Source organism: Anas platyrhynchos, chromosome 26 (assembly GCF_047663525.1).
Source record: "Anas platyrhynchos isolate ZD024472 breed Pekin duck chromosome 26, IASCAAS_PekinDuck_T2T, whole genome shotgun sequence".
In the NCBI taxonomy this organism is placed as follows: domain Eukaryota; kingdom Metazoa; phylum Chordata; class Aves; order Anseriformes; family Anatidae; genus Anas; species Anas platyrhynchos.
Genome location: NC_092612.1, coordinates 2893981 through 2908797, shown reverse-complemented (window position 1 = coordinate 2908797; position 14817 = coordinate 2893981). Strand labels below are relative to the sequence as shown.

General features: G+C 53.3%; 1 protein-coding gene across 4 annotated transcripts; it reads left to right on the top strand.

Moving 5' to 3' along the window:
- Positions 1-1861: 1861 nt before the first annotated feature.
- Positions 1862-14603, top strand: ADAR (adenosine deaminase RNA specific). Of its 4 annotated transcripts, none has more exons than XM_027444448.3 (15): positions 1862-2101; positions 3971-5506; positions 6705-6891; positions 6961-7118; positions 7532-7673; positions 7855-8072; positions 8320-8476; positions 9461-9659; positions 10265-10358; positions 11768-11896; positions 12001-12134; positions 12282-12464; positions 12956-13068; positions 13466-13593; positions 13863-14603. In XM_027444448.3, the coding sequence occupies exons 1-15, from the start codon at positions 1950-1952 to the stop codon at positions 14101-14103; spliced, it is 3771 nt and encodes a 1256-aa protein (XP_027300249.3). In that variant the 5' UTR covers positions 1862-1949; the 3' UTR covers positions 14104-14603. The 4 variants fall into 4 exon arrangements, with proteins under 4 accessions (XP_027300249.3, XP_027300250.3, XP_071883999.1 ...); XM_027444449.3 differs by having other exon boundaries at positions 1875-2101; positions 9488-9659; XM_072027898.1 differs by lacking the exon at positions 1862-2101 and adding an exon at positions 2554-2693 and having other exon boundaries at positions 9488-9659.
- Positions 14604-14817: the final 214 nt, after the last annotated feature.

The window sequence follows — 14817 nt, the reverse complement described above, 5'->3', positions numbered from 1 at the left end:
AGGCCAGCACCTGACTGCACCCCTCGGATCGGCAGCACGAGAGCAGAATTTGCTCCTGGGGTGGAGGGGGGCAGGCAGCAGCCAGCCCGATAACACAGCAGCGCTCCCAGGGCCACGTTCAATTAAACAATGCAGCCATCTGATTTAGGAGAGCAACAAAATGTCCCCTCTGCAATCAAGCCATCGGCTTTTATCTCCCTGGTAGGAACAGGCTGACTTCAACAGCGAGGCAGCGATATTTCAGAGCGGCTAATAAAGCAGCTTTAAAATGAAGCTTGGCGGAACAATAGCCGTATCCAAGAGCTGGCATTTGAACAGGGAGTCGGGCGGGGGAGCTGTGCTACAATTTATTTCATCTCATTTCATTTCAGAAGAGGGAGGCAAAACAAAGCAGGCACCTGAGGCGTCTCCGGCCTGTTAGTGCCTTAGCAAATGCTGCCATCGCGCGGGGACCGCGGCTCCGGGAAGCCTCCTGTGGGGCCTGGGGGAGCCCCCACGGGGCGTGGGGCAGGACGAGCCCCGGCAGCTCTTGTGTCGGGTGCTGCTGGGGGGGCAGAGGGACCCTCCTGAGCCCCCAGCACGGGCTGGAGGCAGCAGCCTGCAGGCAGCAGCCTCCGCCTGGGCCGCAGCAGCACATGAAGCAGTTATCGGCGCCTTATCTCCAGCACAAATGAACTCCCCGAGCCCATTTCCAGCGAGCAGGAGCCCAGCGTTGGGCGGCTGCGATCCGGGGGGGCCCCGGGAGCTTCTGGCAGCACGAAGCTGAGAACGCCGCTGCGCTAACACCGGGCCTCCGGCAGCTCGGCTCGCACGGTCTCAAATCACGTTCCTATGGAAACCAGCTTGGAGGCTGCCCAATTTTCCACAAACGAGGAGAACGGAGAATGAACTCGTATCGATTAAGCGGCTGGCTGTCGCGTTTGGGGCGATGCAGTTCAGGAGGATGTATGGCTCCAGAACTCGTGCTGTGGGTTATTGATTTCACGGGCAGGGTAAATCACACCGACACCGCGGGGAGCAGCCCCGTAACCCTCCTGCGGGGCCTCGGGAGCTGCAGGGATGAATCAGATGCACTGAGGCTGGGTGAAAGCTTCAGAGCGATCACAGGCAATTAACGGGGAAAAAAAAAAAGGGAACAGATTGAGGATTTGATGGTTTGTGCTCTGCACACCGCAGTCATTCACGCTGCTCATGAGTGGGTGAGAAACGAAACGCTGCCTGGCTGGGCTGGGAGCGCCGGACCCCGGGGTCTGAGCATCATCCCAGGGTTTTCTGCACTCCCAAATCCTGCCAGGAATCAAGAGGTGAAAATTTCAGCTGACTGAGGAGGGGCCTTTTTTTTTATTTATTTTTATTTTTATTTTATTTAAGAAAATGAGCATCCCTGTTACAGAAAAAAATAAATAAATAAAAAATATAAAGTGCAGAAATCGGCCTGGGGAACACAAACCCCCAAATCTGCCAGAAAAGAAAAAATAAAAAATAAAAAAAATAAAAAAAAATCCCAGAATCATCTGAAAAAAAAAAAGAAAAAAAAAAAAGAAAAAAAGGAAAAAAAAAGAAAAAAGAAAAAACAAGAAAAGCAACCTAAACAACCCTGAACCAAAGCTTCACAAAAGCGTCCCCAAACGTCACTGTTTTGGGGAGGGGGGAGCCCGGGGGGGCTGCAGGATTTGGGGGGGGGTCGGGGAGCCCCCTCCGGGCTCGCCCCCCCCCCCCCGGGCACGCGGCCCGTGCGCAGTGCGCATGCGCGGCCCAGCGGCGGGGCCGCGGCGCATGCGCCGTGCCGGGCACGTGCGGGCCCAGGCCTGAGGCGGCCGCTCCCGCCGCCCCCCGGGATAAAACCGGAGCCTCCGCCGCCGCCCCCCGCCCTGAGGTACCCCCGTAGCATCCCCCCCACCCGTGGCGTGAGCCGGGTGTCGCGCCCAGGCCTCGGGCACGCCGCGGCGATGCGTTGCCCGGCCTGCAAACAGGCCCTGAAGCTCTGTGCCCTGAAGGAAGATGGCGGCCGCGCGGCCTCGCGGCGCTCCGCGCAGGCGCAGCCGGGGCCTGGTGGCGTCATCACTGTGCGCCCGCCGCGGCGCCGACGGCGGCGGAGGGGGTAAGGGGGCGGCGGAGGGGGGGAGGGAAGGGGGGTGGGGGGGGGCGGGCTCGGCACCGGGAGTCCCGGGGCGGGCGGGGGGGGCTCGGGGAGCCGGGCCGTGCTGCCCCGTGAGCTGCCCGGTGCGGCCCGGGGCGGCCCGGGGCTCCCCCCCCGTTCCCCTCCCGGTGTCCCGGAGACCGCAGGCGGTGGGCCCGGAGCCGTCCCCGGTGCGGAGTTCCCAGGGGAGCCGCCCCGCGGAGCGGCGGCCGTGAGGGGCCGGGGGTCCCGCAGCCCCCGGTACCACCGGGAGAGCCCCGGTGCTGGCGGCCGGGCCGAGGCTCCCGCCGGGAGCCGCTCCCCGAGCGCTGCCCAGCCCCGGGCCCTGCCTGCGCCTCCCCCTCCCCCTCCCCTCCGTCCCTTCCCCGCCGCTGTCCCGGGCACGGGGCCAAGCCTGGGCACTGCCCGCCCCCGTTGGGGCGGGGAGGGTTCGGGAACCGAAACCGAAAGGGAGCTCGCGGCCATCTTGCGGGGGTGCCCGGTGGGGCCCGGTGCTGCCTGCGCTCTGCCCGGTTGGGCCTGGTGCATGCGGGAGCTGATGGCCAGGAGCGAGGTAAGAGCATCAGCCTGGGGGTGAGTCCCCAGCCCCCTCGTCCTTCTGCCAGCCCTGCCCTGAGCTCAGGGCTCACCTCCCGTGGAGCCCGCGGTGTTCCCGGGGTGGTGGCTGGGTGCAGGCAGGGGTTGTTAACCCACTTGTTTAAAGAGTGAAGCCCCCGGTGACCTTGAGCCGTACTTGGTTCTGTGCGTTTTGCTGTTATTCTGCCATTTAAGTGACTTTAGGAACGAGTTACCCCGCATGCAGCCCACCTCCTTCTCTCCCTGTCACTGTAACTGCCAGCTCCTACACCTCGCCCATCAAAGCTTGCCCCACGTGGCTGCAAAACTCTCACGAAGGAGAGGAAACTTCCTTCCTTGTACGAAGGAAGGGAACTTCCTTCACCAAGTCAGTTTTCCAAAAAAAACCTGAGCCACACAGGGGAGGACAGGTGACCTGGGTGTCACCGAGGAGGTAGGAGGGTATCAGTTGCATGTTTTTACCCGCTCGGTTCACAAGCAGCAGCGCTGGAAGGGCTAGGTTTTATCCCGTGCTTGGTTTCTTTTCTTTAAAAAGCATGTAAAAAGCTGAGACCTATGCCCTGTAGCACAGGGGGATGGCCCAGCTGTCAGAGATGCGAGTGAAATTGGGGCCGCAGTCCCAAAATACCTTTCATACCGTTAGGAAGCCCGCACCTATCCAATTTCTCTGTATGTTATCACTTTACTCCTCGTGCAGTGTGATGCTTTACCTCTGTAGGTCACGTCCAGGAAGGAAAGTACATTTAGGGTGTCAGACTTCAGGCCACGAGTCTAAAAACTGCTCTGAGCCCGCTGCGGCTCTGCTCTGTCCTGTGCGAGCTGCTTCACCTCCTCGTGCCGCTGTTTCTCTGCAAACCAGAGCTGCGATTCTCGCCTCCCGGAGGGCAGCCAAGTGAAAGCTGCTTGTGTTTTGGAGGCGCCTGGTGACAGAAGGCATTGCCAGAACACAAACAGCCTCCGTGCAGCCAGCTTGAAATTCAGCCCCAAAAGAAGAGAGGGTCACTCTTTTTTTTTAAGCTGTTTTCTCGTGGGTATCTTCACCTGTGATTCCCAACTGCTGGATTTTGTGCTGGGCGGACAGAATTTGACATTTGTACTTACATGAATAATTTAAACTCTGTGGAAAGAGGAAGGTTTGGCAAGGCAAAGATGCCTCAGATGTCTCGGTAGTAGGGAGGCTGTTCAGACTGAGTTTCTGGAAGCCTGTAATTGTGTAACTGGGTTTTGAAGTCCTGTTTTTCCCCCTCCTGGCAGGTTCCTCTTCAGGTTTGGAGTGCGCCGAGGGAACAGCAGCTTCTCTTCTACCGGGACGAAGGCAGCCCGGCTCCCCCTCGTGCTGCAGCAGTGCGCTATGAACAGAGGCACCACTCGAGGCAAAGGCTCATATTTTACCAGCTCAAGACCTAACTTCTCCAGCACTAACCCAGGTTTCTTTCACCGCCCCCATACCTCACGGGAAACTAACCGGGAAGCCTTTTCACGACAGCAATCCCTAGAAAGGCAGGACAGCGAAGTCTGTGTAATCCAGGAGCTGCAATCCTACAAGGAACCGCGCGTCAGAGGCTGGCCGGCTGTGGCAGCAGCTCCTGCAGGGAGATGGCAAGCCAGGCGCGGCAGAGCAGGGTGCCGTAGGTTCTCCAACAAGTGCCCACGGGTGGAAACTTCATCGCATTGTCGCCCTCCTCAGCACCACGATCAGAACTGGGAGAGAGATTCTGACACCATAAGTCTGAATTTCCAGCAACTGTCTCTTGCTGGGCAGAACCATGAACAGGAAATTCTGAATATCTTCAGGCAGCTTGGGGTGGGGAAGACTTGTACCGTTTATGATCTTGCACGGAAGCTTAAAACTCAAAAGAAAGAAGTCAACCGCATTTTGTACAAGCTCCTCAGAGAAGGCAAATTGCACAAAGGCGAAGAGACGCCGCCGCTGTGGAGGATTGCCAGCCCAAGCACGGGGAGAGAAAGAAACCCTCCTGAGCACGGCGGGGGCAGTGCGGCCTCAGCTTCTGAGAGCAGAGGGGAGAGGAGCGCGGCCAGCTCGAGAGACATCAGCCCCACGATGGCTGAGACAAAGGACAAAATCTGCAACTACTTGTTCAGGGTGGCAGAAACAACGGCGCTCAACCTTGCCAAGAACATTGGCTTTTCAAAGGCCAAGGACGTTAACGCCTTCCTCAGTGCCCTGGAGAAGCTGGGCGACGTCCACAAGGAAAACTCCAACCCTCCGCGATGGTCCCTGACCGACAGGAAACGCGAGAGGATGCAGATGCGGCTGAAGGCCAGCGCAGCGAGCAGAAGAGCAGATCCTGTGCCTGGGGTGAGTTTGCCATCTTCCTCTGGTCCTGCAGACCAACAGGAGATGCCGGTGGCTGTAGCTTCACCAGCAGCAGGATCGAGTGTGGAGAACGGGCAGCAGGCTGCGGGGCAGACTGACCAGAGCAGCGACAGTGACACAGAAGCAGCCGTGCCTGAGGACACTAAGCCCGTATTTTCTAGCTTCAGTACCTATGACAGCTCTGAGAATGGCAGGTGGGCTTCGGATGACATCCCGGACAATCTGAACACTATCAACGTGCAGCCTGAGGAGTCGGAGTCCATCATGAACTCCCAGGCTTCCCCCAGTTACGCCGCCCAGTTTGACACTGGTTTCCCGTGTACGCCTGTCGAGAAACTGTTGGCTTGTCAGGAGAAGAACCCAGTGAGTGGCCTTACCGAATATTCCCAGTACACCTCGCAGCACTGTGACTTTGAAATGCTGGAGCAGAGCGGGCCCTCGCACGAGCCACGGTAAGATTTCCTGACTTCCCTGAGCTGTCTCTTTGTTTAAGCTGACCTGAACCAACTCCACCTCGGCCTTGTCCTGAAGGGCCTGTTCTTTAATGTTTACCTCATTTGGAACTGATTGGCCTTGCTGATTCCTTGTAGCAGCTTAAAAAAAACAAACAAAACAAAAAACTCTAAAATTTACCCCCAGGCAGCCTGGATTTCATCACTTTCAGATTACAGGGAGTAAAACGGGCATTTCTGGGGTGCCTCTCACTTACCCAAACGCAGTCAGGATGTTCTCTCTGTGGAAGTGGTATAAAGGGAGCCCCAAACAAAGCCCTTGGGCATGGATATCTCGGGTTAGATGAGGTGAACCTGCTCAGAACATCCCTGTGGTGCAGCAGGTCAGAGTGGATGCCGTGCGAGCAGAGCGTGGCGTGACGCTACGGTTTATGGAGTCCTGCCTCCACTTGTCAGATTGTGGCTGTTCCTGAGCACCAGTGAAACGGTGAAAAGTACGTATGTGCCATGCTGGGGTACGTCAATAGACTCGCTAGACAGGAAAATTGGCCTAATTTCTAAAGACAGAGTCCCAGGCTTTTTTTGTAAGGGGTGATCTGAATGGATTCAGCCCCACAACCCCTCTCCAGATCCCACTTGACCCCTTTTTTCTGGAAGCAGGTTTCCTCTGCACAGGGGCTGGAGGCCAGGAGAAAAGCCCTGTAGTGCTCACAAGGAGGAGGGAGGCAAAAACATCGCAGGCAAGAGGTTTACGTGTGGCAGCACCTGTGGTATGGTGTGAACGCACTGGGTGGTTCACGAGCACTTTGAGTAGTCAGGGAAAACACCGGAGGGACAGATGTCCCTGAATGACCAGGTGCAGGTGGAACTGCAAGCTGCTTTTAAGTCTTCTGTGTGCAGGAGACGTAGCTGAGCTGTTATTTGCATACAGCCATTGCACTTCTTGGGCTTGGCAACTGAGGAACAAGACAATTCATCCTCTACTTTCAGAATGAAATCTAGAGCTGCTGTATGTCTCACAACAGCTCTGGAAATGCTGCGAAGCAAGGCCCAGATGCAGAGCTCTTGGCATCCCTGATGTTTTTGTCCATGGCAGCTAGCTGTTCCTTCTCATTTGAATCACAAGAGGAGCTGCTTGCTGTGAGAACACCGTGGGTTTGCCTCTTGGTTTAACCTTGCTTGTTTTTTTCTTTCAAAGGTTTAAGTTCCAGGCAGTGATCAGTGGGCGCCGGTTCCCACCAGCAGAAGCAGGGAGCAAAAAGCTTGCTAAGCAGGAGGCAGCAGCAAATGCTATGAAGGTCCTGATGCAAGAAGCAGAGAACGGAAGGCCCGATGGAATTAAATGTGAAGAGCAGTTTCCATCCAACAGTTCTGAATCAGAACTGGTGAGTCCTGTCTTCTGTTTGTAAGTCTGGTCAAACGTTGCTTGGTCTGAAATTGGTTTCTTGCTGTAGCCCTTGCGTTCAGAGCCAGAGTCATCGTCAGCTCCAGCTCAACTGAACGTGCTTCCCGGGAAGCACCCTATCAGCATATTAATGGAGTACGGACAAAAATCAGGGAACACGATTGAATTCCAGCTGCTCTCTCAGGACGGCCCACCTCATGATCCTAGGTATGGCATGGCGTTGTCCGCTTCGGGGAGGAGAGAAACCCTTTCTTTAATGTCCTTGCTGTTCAGCATGCTACCCACGTTCCCGTGGTCATTGCTGACCTAGCTGAGTGCTTCTCTTATCCCAGGAGTCTGGGAATCGCTTCTCCAAGACATCTGCCTCCAGAAAGAGACCAAAAGTAATGCCTTTTCTAAGAGAAAAAGGATGCTGTTTGTTCTACCAAACCAGGAGCAGCTTCTAGTCTTGTACTGTACCTGGTAGTGCTGGACTGGCATTTCAAACTGTTTGAGGCCGTCGTGGTAGACTTAAATAAGAGAGAATGCAGAAGGATTTAATTTAAACTGGGAGAAGGGGGTAATAAACAGACTGCAACATCTATGCTTAACACTCTTCGTATGCTATAATGTCCTGTCAGGTTCAGCTACTGTGTGAAAATGGGTGACCAAATTTTCCCTGCTGTGGTAGGAAACAGCAAGAAGGGAGCAAAGCAAATGGCAGCAGAAGTTGCCATGAAGATTCTTTCTGGAGAGCCTCTGCCATGTGCCTCACCTGAACAGGTACAGAGAGCTTCTTTATGAGACCAAAGTACTTTGTTTGTCTTATTTCCTTTTTGTTTTGTATTCCATTGGATTTCACCCCACAAAGTCATGTCCTGGCTCTAGCAGAGGTTTGCTTTGTCCTGCAGTGATACCAGCTGTTCTGTATTTAACAGCCTTCTCCTGTCTAACTCTGCTCTAGCCTGTCGTGAAGCCCCAGGGTGAGCAGTCCACGCGTGGCTGTGGAGCACAGGTCATCGCTCTGGATGAATCCAAGGCAGCAAAAGCGAAGGGTGTTGGGGAGCTCATCAAATACCTGAACGTCAACCCTGTCAGCGGCCTGCTGGAGTACGCCCGCTCTAATGGCTTTGCTGCAGAGTTCAAACTCATTGACCAGTCAGGACCTCCCCATGACCCAAAGTAAGTAGCTGCATCCCTCCAGGGGGAAACTGTGTGTTTTTGCTGTTGTGTTCTCTATCCGTTCTTCAGGAGAAAGTTCCTGACGCAGTTAAAGGTGGCAACAGGCCATGCTTCTGCATCTACTAAACCTCATGTCCGGACAACAATAAGCTACCTCCACTCTGCTCTTTTTTTACACTGAGATATAAAAGCAGACTGAAATCCAGGGGCCTCTGAGGTTCTCAGAAGTGCGCTGCTGTCTTTACAGGTTTGTCTATCAGGCGAAGGTTGGAGGCCGCTGGTTCCCAGCTGTAACTGCACACAGTAAAAAACAGGGCAAGCAGGAGGCAGCTGACGCAGCGCTCCGAGTCCTGATCGGGGAAACAGAGAAGGCTGAGCGCATGGAGGGAATCAACATCACAGAGGTAACATCCTCTTCCTCCGAGGCTGGGGCTGCTTTTTTAGCCCTGCCTGTCCTGTGCTGTTCAGTCCAGCAGAAAAATGCCTTCAAGAGCAACTGTGAGATCGTTGTTCTCTGAAGGTGTAGATAAGCTGATGCTCTCCCAAAATGGGTTAGTTGTTTCCTCAGGGCATAGACGTTCTCTTCCCTCATGATGGTGTCTGCTGTAGGGCTATGTTATCCTCAGATACTTCCCCAAGCTGCTGAAATATGCTCCTGTGGTGGAGCAGGAACGTGCTCATTTTTGTTTTGTGATTAAAGTAATTCCATTCTGCATTCCTTCATAGTACACTAAACATTATGTCAGCTCAAAAAGTCGTGTATCAGATAAGAACAAAGCCCTGTTTGTGTCAGCATGGCTGTCCCAAACCTGTGCTTCTTTAAATCACACTTGAGTTTTGTGGTGTCTTAAAAGCTGCATTCCCAGCTGCACAGCTGAGTGTAGCAGCTGTGTCTGTAAATAGAAAATCCATCAGGGACAGTGTGGCAGTCAGCAGTGCTAGAGGAGGCAAGTGCCCGTTTGAGATGGAGTGACTGCGCAGTCTCCCAACAGGCAGCCAGAGAAGGAATTCCTGCGAAACCAGTAACAGATTTCCTCGGCTGAGTCTCTGGGAACGGGCAAGATTGGTTTTGTTCCTTTGCAGTGGGGTTCCCCCTGGCAATCCCAGGAGGCCGCTCCTCAGCCCATGTAGCTTGCTGCCAGGAGGACAGCTTGCTGCTGTCTGTTGATGACGTGCTTAAAGCGGAGCTCAGCGCGTTGGAGAGTATTTCCCCAGAAATAACCAAAAGAACCTCACCCACCCCTTGATACTCTCCGTGTGTTCAGCCCAAAATTGCATTCCCTATGGTCTGTGTTTTGTCTTCCTGCCTTCTGCTTGGGTAGCTGTGTTTCAGGCTAGCTGCTGCTGCTCGAGCTGTTTTGTTCACTGACCTGCTTGTGGTCTCTTAGCCATCCTGGTCTGCATCCCCGTTCCAGCTCCCTGTAAGTGGCAGTACCCTCCATGATCAGATGGCCATGCTGAGCCACCAGCGCTTCAACGCCCTCACTGCTCGCATCCAGCACAGCCTGCTTGGGCGGAAGATCCTGGCTGCCATCATCATGCGGAGGAAAAACAACGACCTGGGAGTCGTGGTCAGCATCGGAACAGGTATGGACAGCTTCCAGCATGAGCTGATCTCTGAACCCCCTGCTCTTCCCTGTCAGCTATGAGTAGGGAATTGCTGCAGGCTTCTTCAGAGAGGGCAAGAAATGCTCCTGGGGCTGGCATAGTGTCACAAGTGATTTAGTGAGAGAGAGAGAACGAAGTGATTGTGCCTTCAGCTGTATTGCTCTTAATCTTTGCTTGCATTGCTCTGCACTAGTCTGTGCACATCTTTCAGAGCGTGGATTCCTGCGTTGTGTAGCACAAGATCCCCCAATGTTTCACAGCTTTGTATACCTTAGGCCTCTTCCCAGGTAGCTGCTGTACTTCCACCCAGAGTGGTTGGTTGAAAAGCACAGAGGGTTTTGAAGGGACACTGCCCTAAAACTGTGGTAACTTACACCTTCACTATCCCTAAAGTAGCCTGTACTTTGTCCCTTATTTTCCTAACTGCCTGGATCAGGATAATCTCATAGTCAGGGTGCTGCTACTCAGAATCCCAGAGAAGTAAAACCTCAGGTGAGATAAAAACCTTCAAAATCCTCACTTCTTCTGTAAAGCTGTGTGTTGACTCTGTGATGTGTTTTGTGTTTTGTTTTGTTTTTTTCCAGGTAATCGATGTGTGAAAGGAGAAGAACTGAGCTTGAAGGGGGAGACTGTGAATGACTGTCATGCAGAAATCATTTCTCGAAGAGGCTTTGTGAGGTGAGACAAGGGGAAACCCAAAGGAGAGGGAGAGGTGCCTGCCAAAAGGTGCTCACCCCATCCTAAAGGGATGTAGCTGTGATGGTTCCTTTGGAGGTAGTTGTGATCCTTTAACGCCGCTGTTTACCCATGTGTTGTTAAACAGAAGGATATGATTTCTGATAAGAAAGGGCCATGCCTGAATGGTCCCAAATTAGTACCGAACTGGAAACCTGCCAAGAGCCCAAGGGCCGCTTTGGATGTACTTAAAATAAAGCCTCCTGCAGAGGCTGCTTGGCCAGCACGCAAAGCGTGGTTTCAGTCTGAGCCCAGCTTTCTGTCAGAGTGCCGGGGAATCTGCCCGCCAGATCCTGCTGCGGCCTTTCTGGGCACAGGTGTAGAAAGCTTCAGGAAAATTTGTCAAACGTGTTCATGTTGAGAAGCGAGAAATTACTTTCCATCAGTTGGGAGGGGCTTTCCCCAAACCAAACAGTGCAATTGTTCTCATCTTTGCATAAACATCCAGCATGGCGCTTCTTCTTTCCTTGAACTGAAGTGAGATGCAGTTGGGCAAGCCTTTTATAATTGTCTGCCCTTCCCAGTTACGAACAGCGAAGCCAGCTGGTTTTGTAAAGCCTTTGTCTGCTGCTGTTAGGATCTGTCTTCCTCAGCGCTGGAAGGTGTTAAGGGCTGCTCCCCAGCAAGCTGTAAAATCAGAGCGTTGCGCTCTTGCTTACTGTCTGTCTCTGCTATTAATCTTGACAGCTGTGGCTGCTGGGCTGCTTTGGCACAGCAAAGCCTGTCAGAGATGAGAATGGTGAGCTCCACCTCTCCTTGCAAAGTGCCTGCACAGGTTTTATTTGAGGAATCTCTGTGAAGCCGCAGTTTTTCTTTAGTCCTTGACAGCATGTTGGAGACCTCAAGGTTTTTCTCTGTTCCCAGACAGAAGCAGCCATAAAAGACCCAGTCGCTGTAAATGGATCGTGGGGTTGTGCTAACAATTCTGCTTGTGTTCAGCTGCCTTTGGGGCTTTTTACTGTTAATGTGAACTTGGTGCTGACTAAAGGTGCTAGGTTACCAACCTTGAAGGCGTCTTCACGCTTGGATCAGGTGCATGCAAGCAGCAGAGCAGAGCCAGGCAGGCTCCTTTCTCTCCCCTTCCAGTGCTTCTGTCTGCTTACCTGACAGAACACTCATTTTCTCCTACATGTCTTCTGTATTGCAAGAAATCTGCTTTATTTCTTGCCTTGTCTGGAGTATCGAATGCTGTAGGTTGGCTTCCAAGTATTCCCCACCACGACTCCTTGTCTTGCTCTTGTGTGTGGCAGGATGAGGAGCGGTGTCCTCAGTTTGTGGCAGTGGTTGGACTGAGGTATTCCTTGTTAGAGGGGCAAAGCAGCCTTTTGATGGTATGCTGCTGTTATTTTCAGGTTTCTCTATAGTGAGCTGATGAAGTATGACCCGTCTAATCCTTCTTCTGCAGAAGAGAGCATTTTTGAGCCAGCGGGGAAGAAGAGACTCAAAATAAAGAGCAATGTCACCTTTCACCTCTACGTCAGGTCTGTATGGGGTTGTACAGGCAGTGACCTGTGTGGCTGCTGCACTGCTGGCCACGGCAGCTTTCTGCAACCTGCTTCTGACCTGGGGAGCATTTCTTTTCTAGCACAGCACCTTGTGGGGACGGGGCACTCTTTGATAAATCCTGCAGCGATCAGGCGAGCGTGATGGGGCAAGCTCAGCATCAGCCTCTCTTTGAGAACCCCAAGCAAGGCAAGCTGCGGACCAAGGTGGAGAATGGTGAGTGTGTTTGCTCCCAGCGTGGCAGAGCCAGGCTGAGTTCAGTGCCTGTGTGTGGAAGATAACTTCCCATCCAGCTGTTGATGGGGTTTTGAGGTTTATTGAGTACCTGACTCTACAGAAAAGCTTTCTTCCTTGCTTGTGCAGGGGAAGGTACCATTCCGGTGGAGTCGAGTGACATTGTGCCAACTTGGGATGGGATCCAGCATGGGGAGAGGCTGCGCACCATGTCCTGCAGTGACAAAATCTTACGCTGGAATGTACTCGGTTTGCAAGGAGCGTTGCTGTCACACTTCATAGAGCCAGTTTATCTCAGCTCTGTTACACTTGGTATGAGACCCACCGGTTCTTTCTGGGTTGGGACAGCTGTGCTGCCCTGCTGCTTCGAAATGGGCTGCACTGACAAATACCCTGCCTCCCACAGGGGTGGAAAAGCTCGTTTGTGGAGGCTGTAGGAGTAACAGACCGAAACGCCATTCTTGGCAGAGCTGTTCTGTTTTGAAGTATAAAGGGAGTTTGTGGATTTTATGTAGTAGGTGGAGAGGTTTTTCTCCAGGGTTCTCGATTTTTAGAAGGCACATGTGATCTAGGAGGGTGAGACAAAAATTGCCTGGATATGTCTGGTGATAAACGTTGCAGTCTATAAATCTTCATCTTACACATCTAGGGGACGTGTAGCAATGAGGAGGTCGTTGTTGCTGATCCCTGTGGCTGCCAGCTTTCTGTAGACTGTGGGAAGTGCTGTGGTGTTCTCAGTGTGTGCCTTGTCTACTACCTGTGCAGTTCCCTGTCTCCTAATGCCTTCGTGTGCCTCTTCACAGGTTACTTGTACAGCCAGGGCCACTTGACGCGTGCAATCTGCTGCCGCATGGTGCGAGACGGGGACGTGTTGCAGAAGAGGCTGCAGGCTCCGTATCACATCAACCACCCTGAGGTACCGTGGCCCTGACACCTCTTTATTTCCATCCTGTCTTCCACCTCTGTCCATGGGCTTGGACCTCACTGAGGCCCCTGCAGGGGTGTCACCTGGCAGAGCGCCTGCAGCCAGGGTCAGGAGGGTAGTGACCAGTAAACCAGCACTCTGTGGTGTTCCCCAGTGTCTGTGGGTTACTGGGAGAAAGGAGACCAAGGGTTGCCCCTGTAGCCTTCAGCTTGGTGAGAACCTAGCGCTTGGGAGGGGCTGAGCCCCTCTCCACAGGGAACAGGAACGCCTCAGATTTTGCTTGTCCCAGATGAGATCAGACCCAGCGCGATCACTTCGCAGAAGGAGCAGAGTGGGGTAGCTGGGATTTAACACCTCACAAAACCCTCCTTTACCCCTGACAATGCAGGTCGGGCGGGTCAGTGTGTACGATTCTGCAAGGCAGACGGGCAAGACGAAGGAGTCTTCGGTGAACTGGTGCCTTGCTGATGAAAGCGAAGTTGAAGTCTTGGATGGCACAAAAGGGAAAGTAGATGGGTAAGAGGAGTCTTTCGTGCTGATTTTCTGCTTGGGGAGAGAGGGGCAGCCATAGAACTGGTATGCTCTGAGCAGTTACAGTATCATGTCTGGGGAGATTTTCAAGCTGATTTGAGCTCTTGAAGCAGAACAAACACTGCCCAGCCCAGGCCCTACACCAGTCTCACTGAGCCAGATCTTGCAGGCATCCGATTGTGCAGTTGTTCCCCATGTCCCCTGCTCCTGCTTGTGTCTCTGTCGTGTCTTACGTGGCTGCCTTTTTCTCTCAGACCGAAGCTGGAGGTGTCTCGTGTGTCGAAGAGGAAAACGTTTGCCCTGTTCCAGCAGCTCTGTGCCAAGAACAAGCGCAAAGACCTGCAGAAGTTCTTGGTGTACTCAGAAGCTAAGGAGGCAGCCACGTCCTACCAAGAAGCTAAGCAGCGCTTCTTCAGCGCGCTAGAAGAGATGGGCTACGGCAGCTGGATCCGCAAACCCCAAGAGGAAGATAATTTCTCTTTCCTTGATGCATAATGAGATTCCCTGTGGGTGTGTGGCTGAGCGCGCAGGTGGGAGCATGGGTGTACGCGTCCATCTTTCACCACTACCTTTTTGAAATGGAGTCGGTAGGATGCAGCAGTTTCCCCTGTAGGCCTGGCTGCCTTCTCTCTGCTCCTGTTGCTCTGAGACCCTGCCCTTTCTCTTTTAAAACATGCATGGAATTTGTTGTATTTTTTTTTAATCTAGGGCAGGCTCAGTCTCTTTGCTTTATGTTCGCATCTTCTCTTTTTTAAAAGAAGGCACAAGAAACCAGAGGGATTCTTGGACTGCAAACCTGAAACACTGCACTGTGCTCTGCAGCTCCCTCTGGCAGGTTTTGAGGCAAATTCTCTCTTTTGAGAAAGCTGGCTGGTTTCATGTCTCTTGTTCTGTCTGGATGGTGACTGGCAGCCCGTCTGGGCTGGGACACAGACTAATCTCTGCAAGGCGGCCAGCGTTACATTCCCTGTTTAATAAATTTTCTGTATTGTTAACTGGTTCTGTTCCACGGCTGTGTGAATTGCTGCAGGTTGAAAAAGGATCCCTGGGTGGTAGAGCTGAGGGCTTTTTGGGAGGGGAAAGGGGCTATGAGATAAGGAATTTTCTGCACAAAACTCAGGCAGTTCTGAGTTTTAACCAAGAGGTTTTGGGGCTGGGCCCCCTTCCAGTCTGCATGCCCCCTCTGTTACCCTGCTGGCAGCTCTGGGT

What these genes read in the sequence shown, in the direction of transcription:
- ADAR (XM_027444448.3), top strand. Translation starts at nt 1,950, where the DNA reads ATGCGTTGCCCGGCCTGCAAACAGGCCCTGAAGCTCTGTGCCCTGAAG. An exon ending in TCTCGAAGAGGCTTTGTGAG is followed by an intron (nt 10,359 to 11,767) that starts GTGAGACAAGGG and finishes TGTTATTTTCAG; the next exon opens with GTTTCTCTATAGTGAGCTGA. An exon ending in ATCACATCAACCACCCTGAG is followed by an intron (nt 13,069 to 13,465) that starts GTACCGTGGCCC and finishes CTGACAATGCAG; the next exon opens with GTCGGGCGGGTCAGTGTGTA.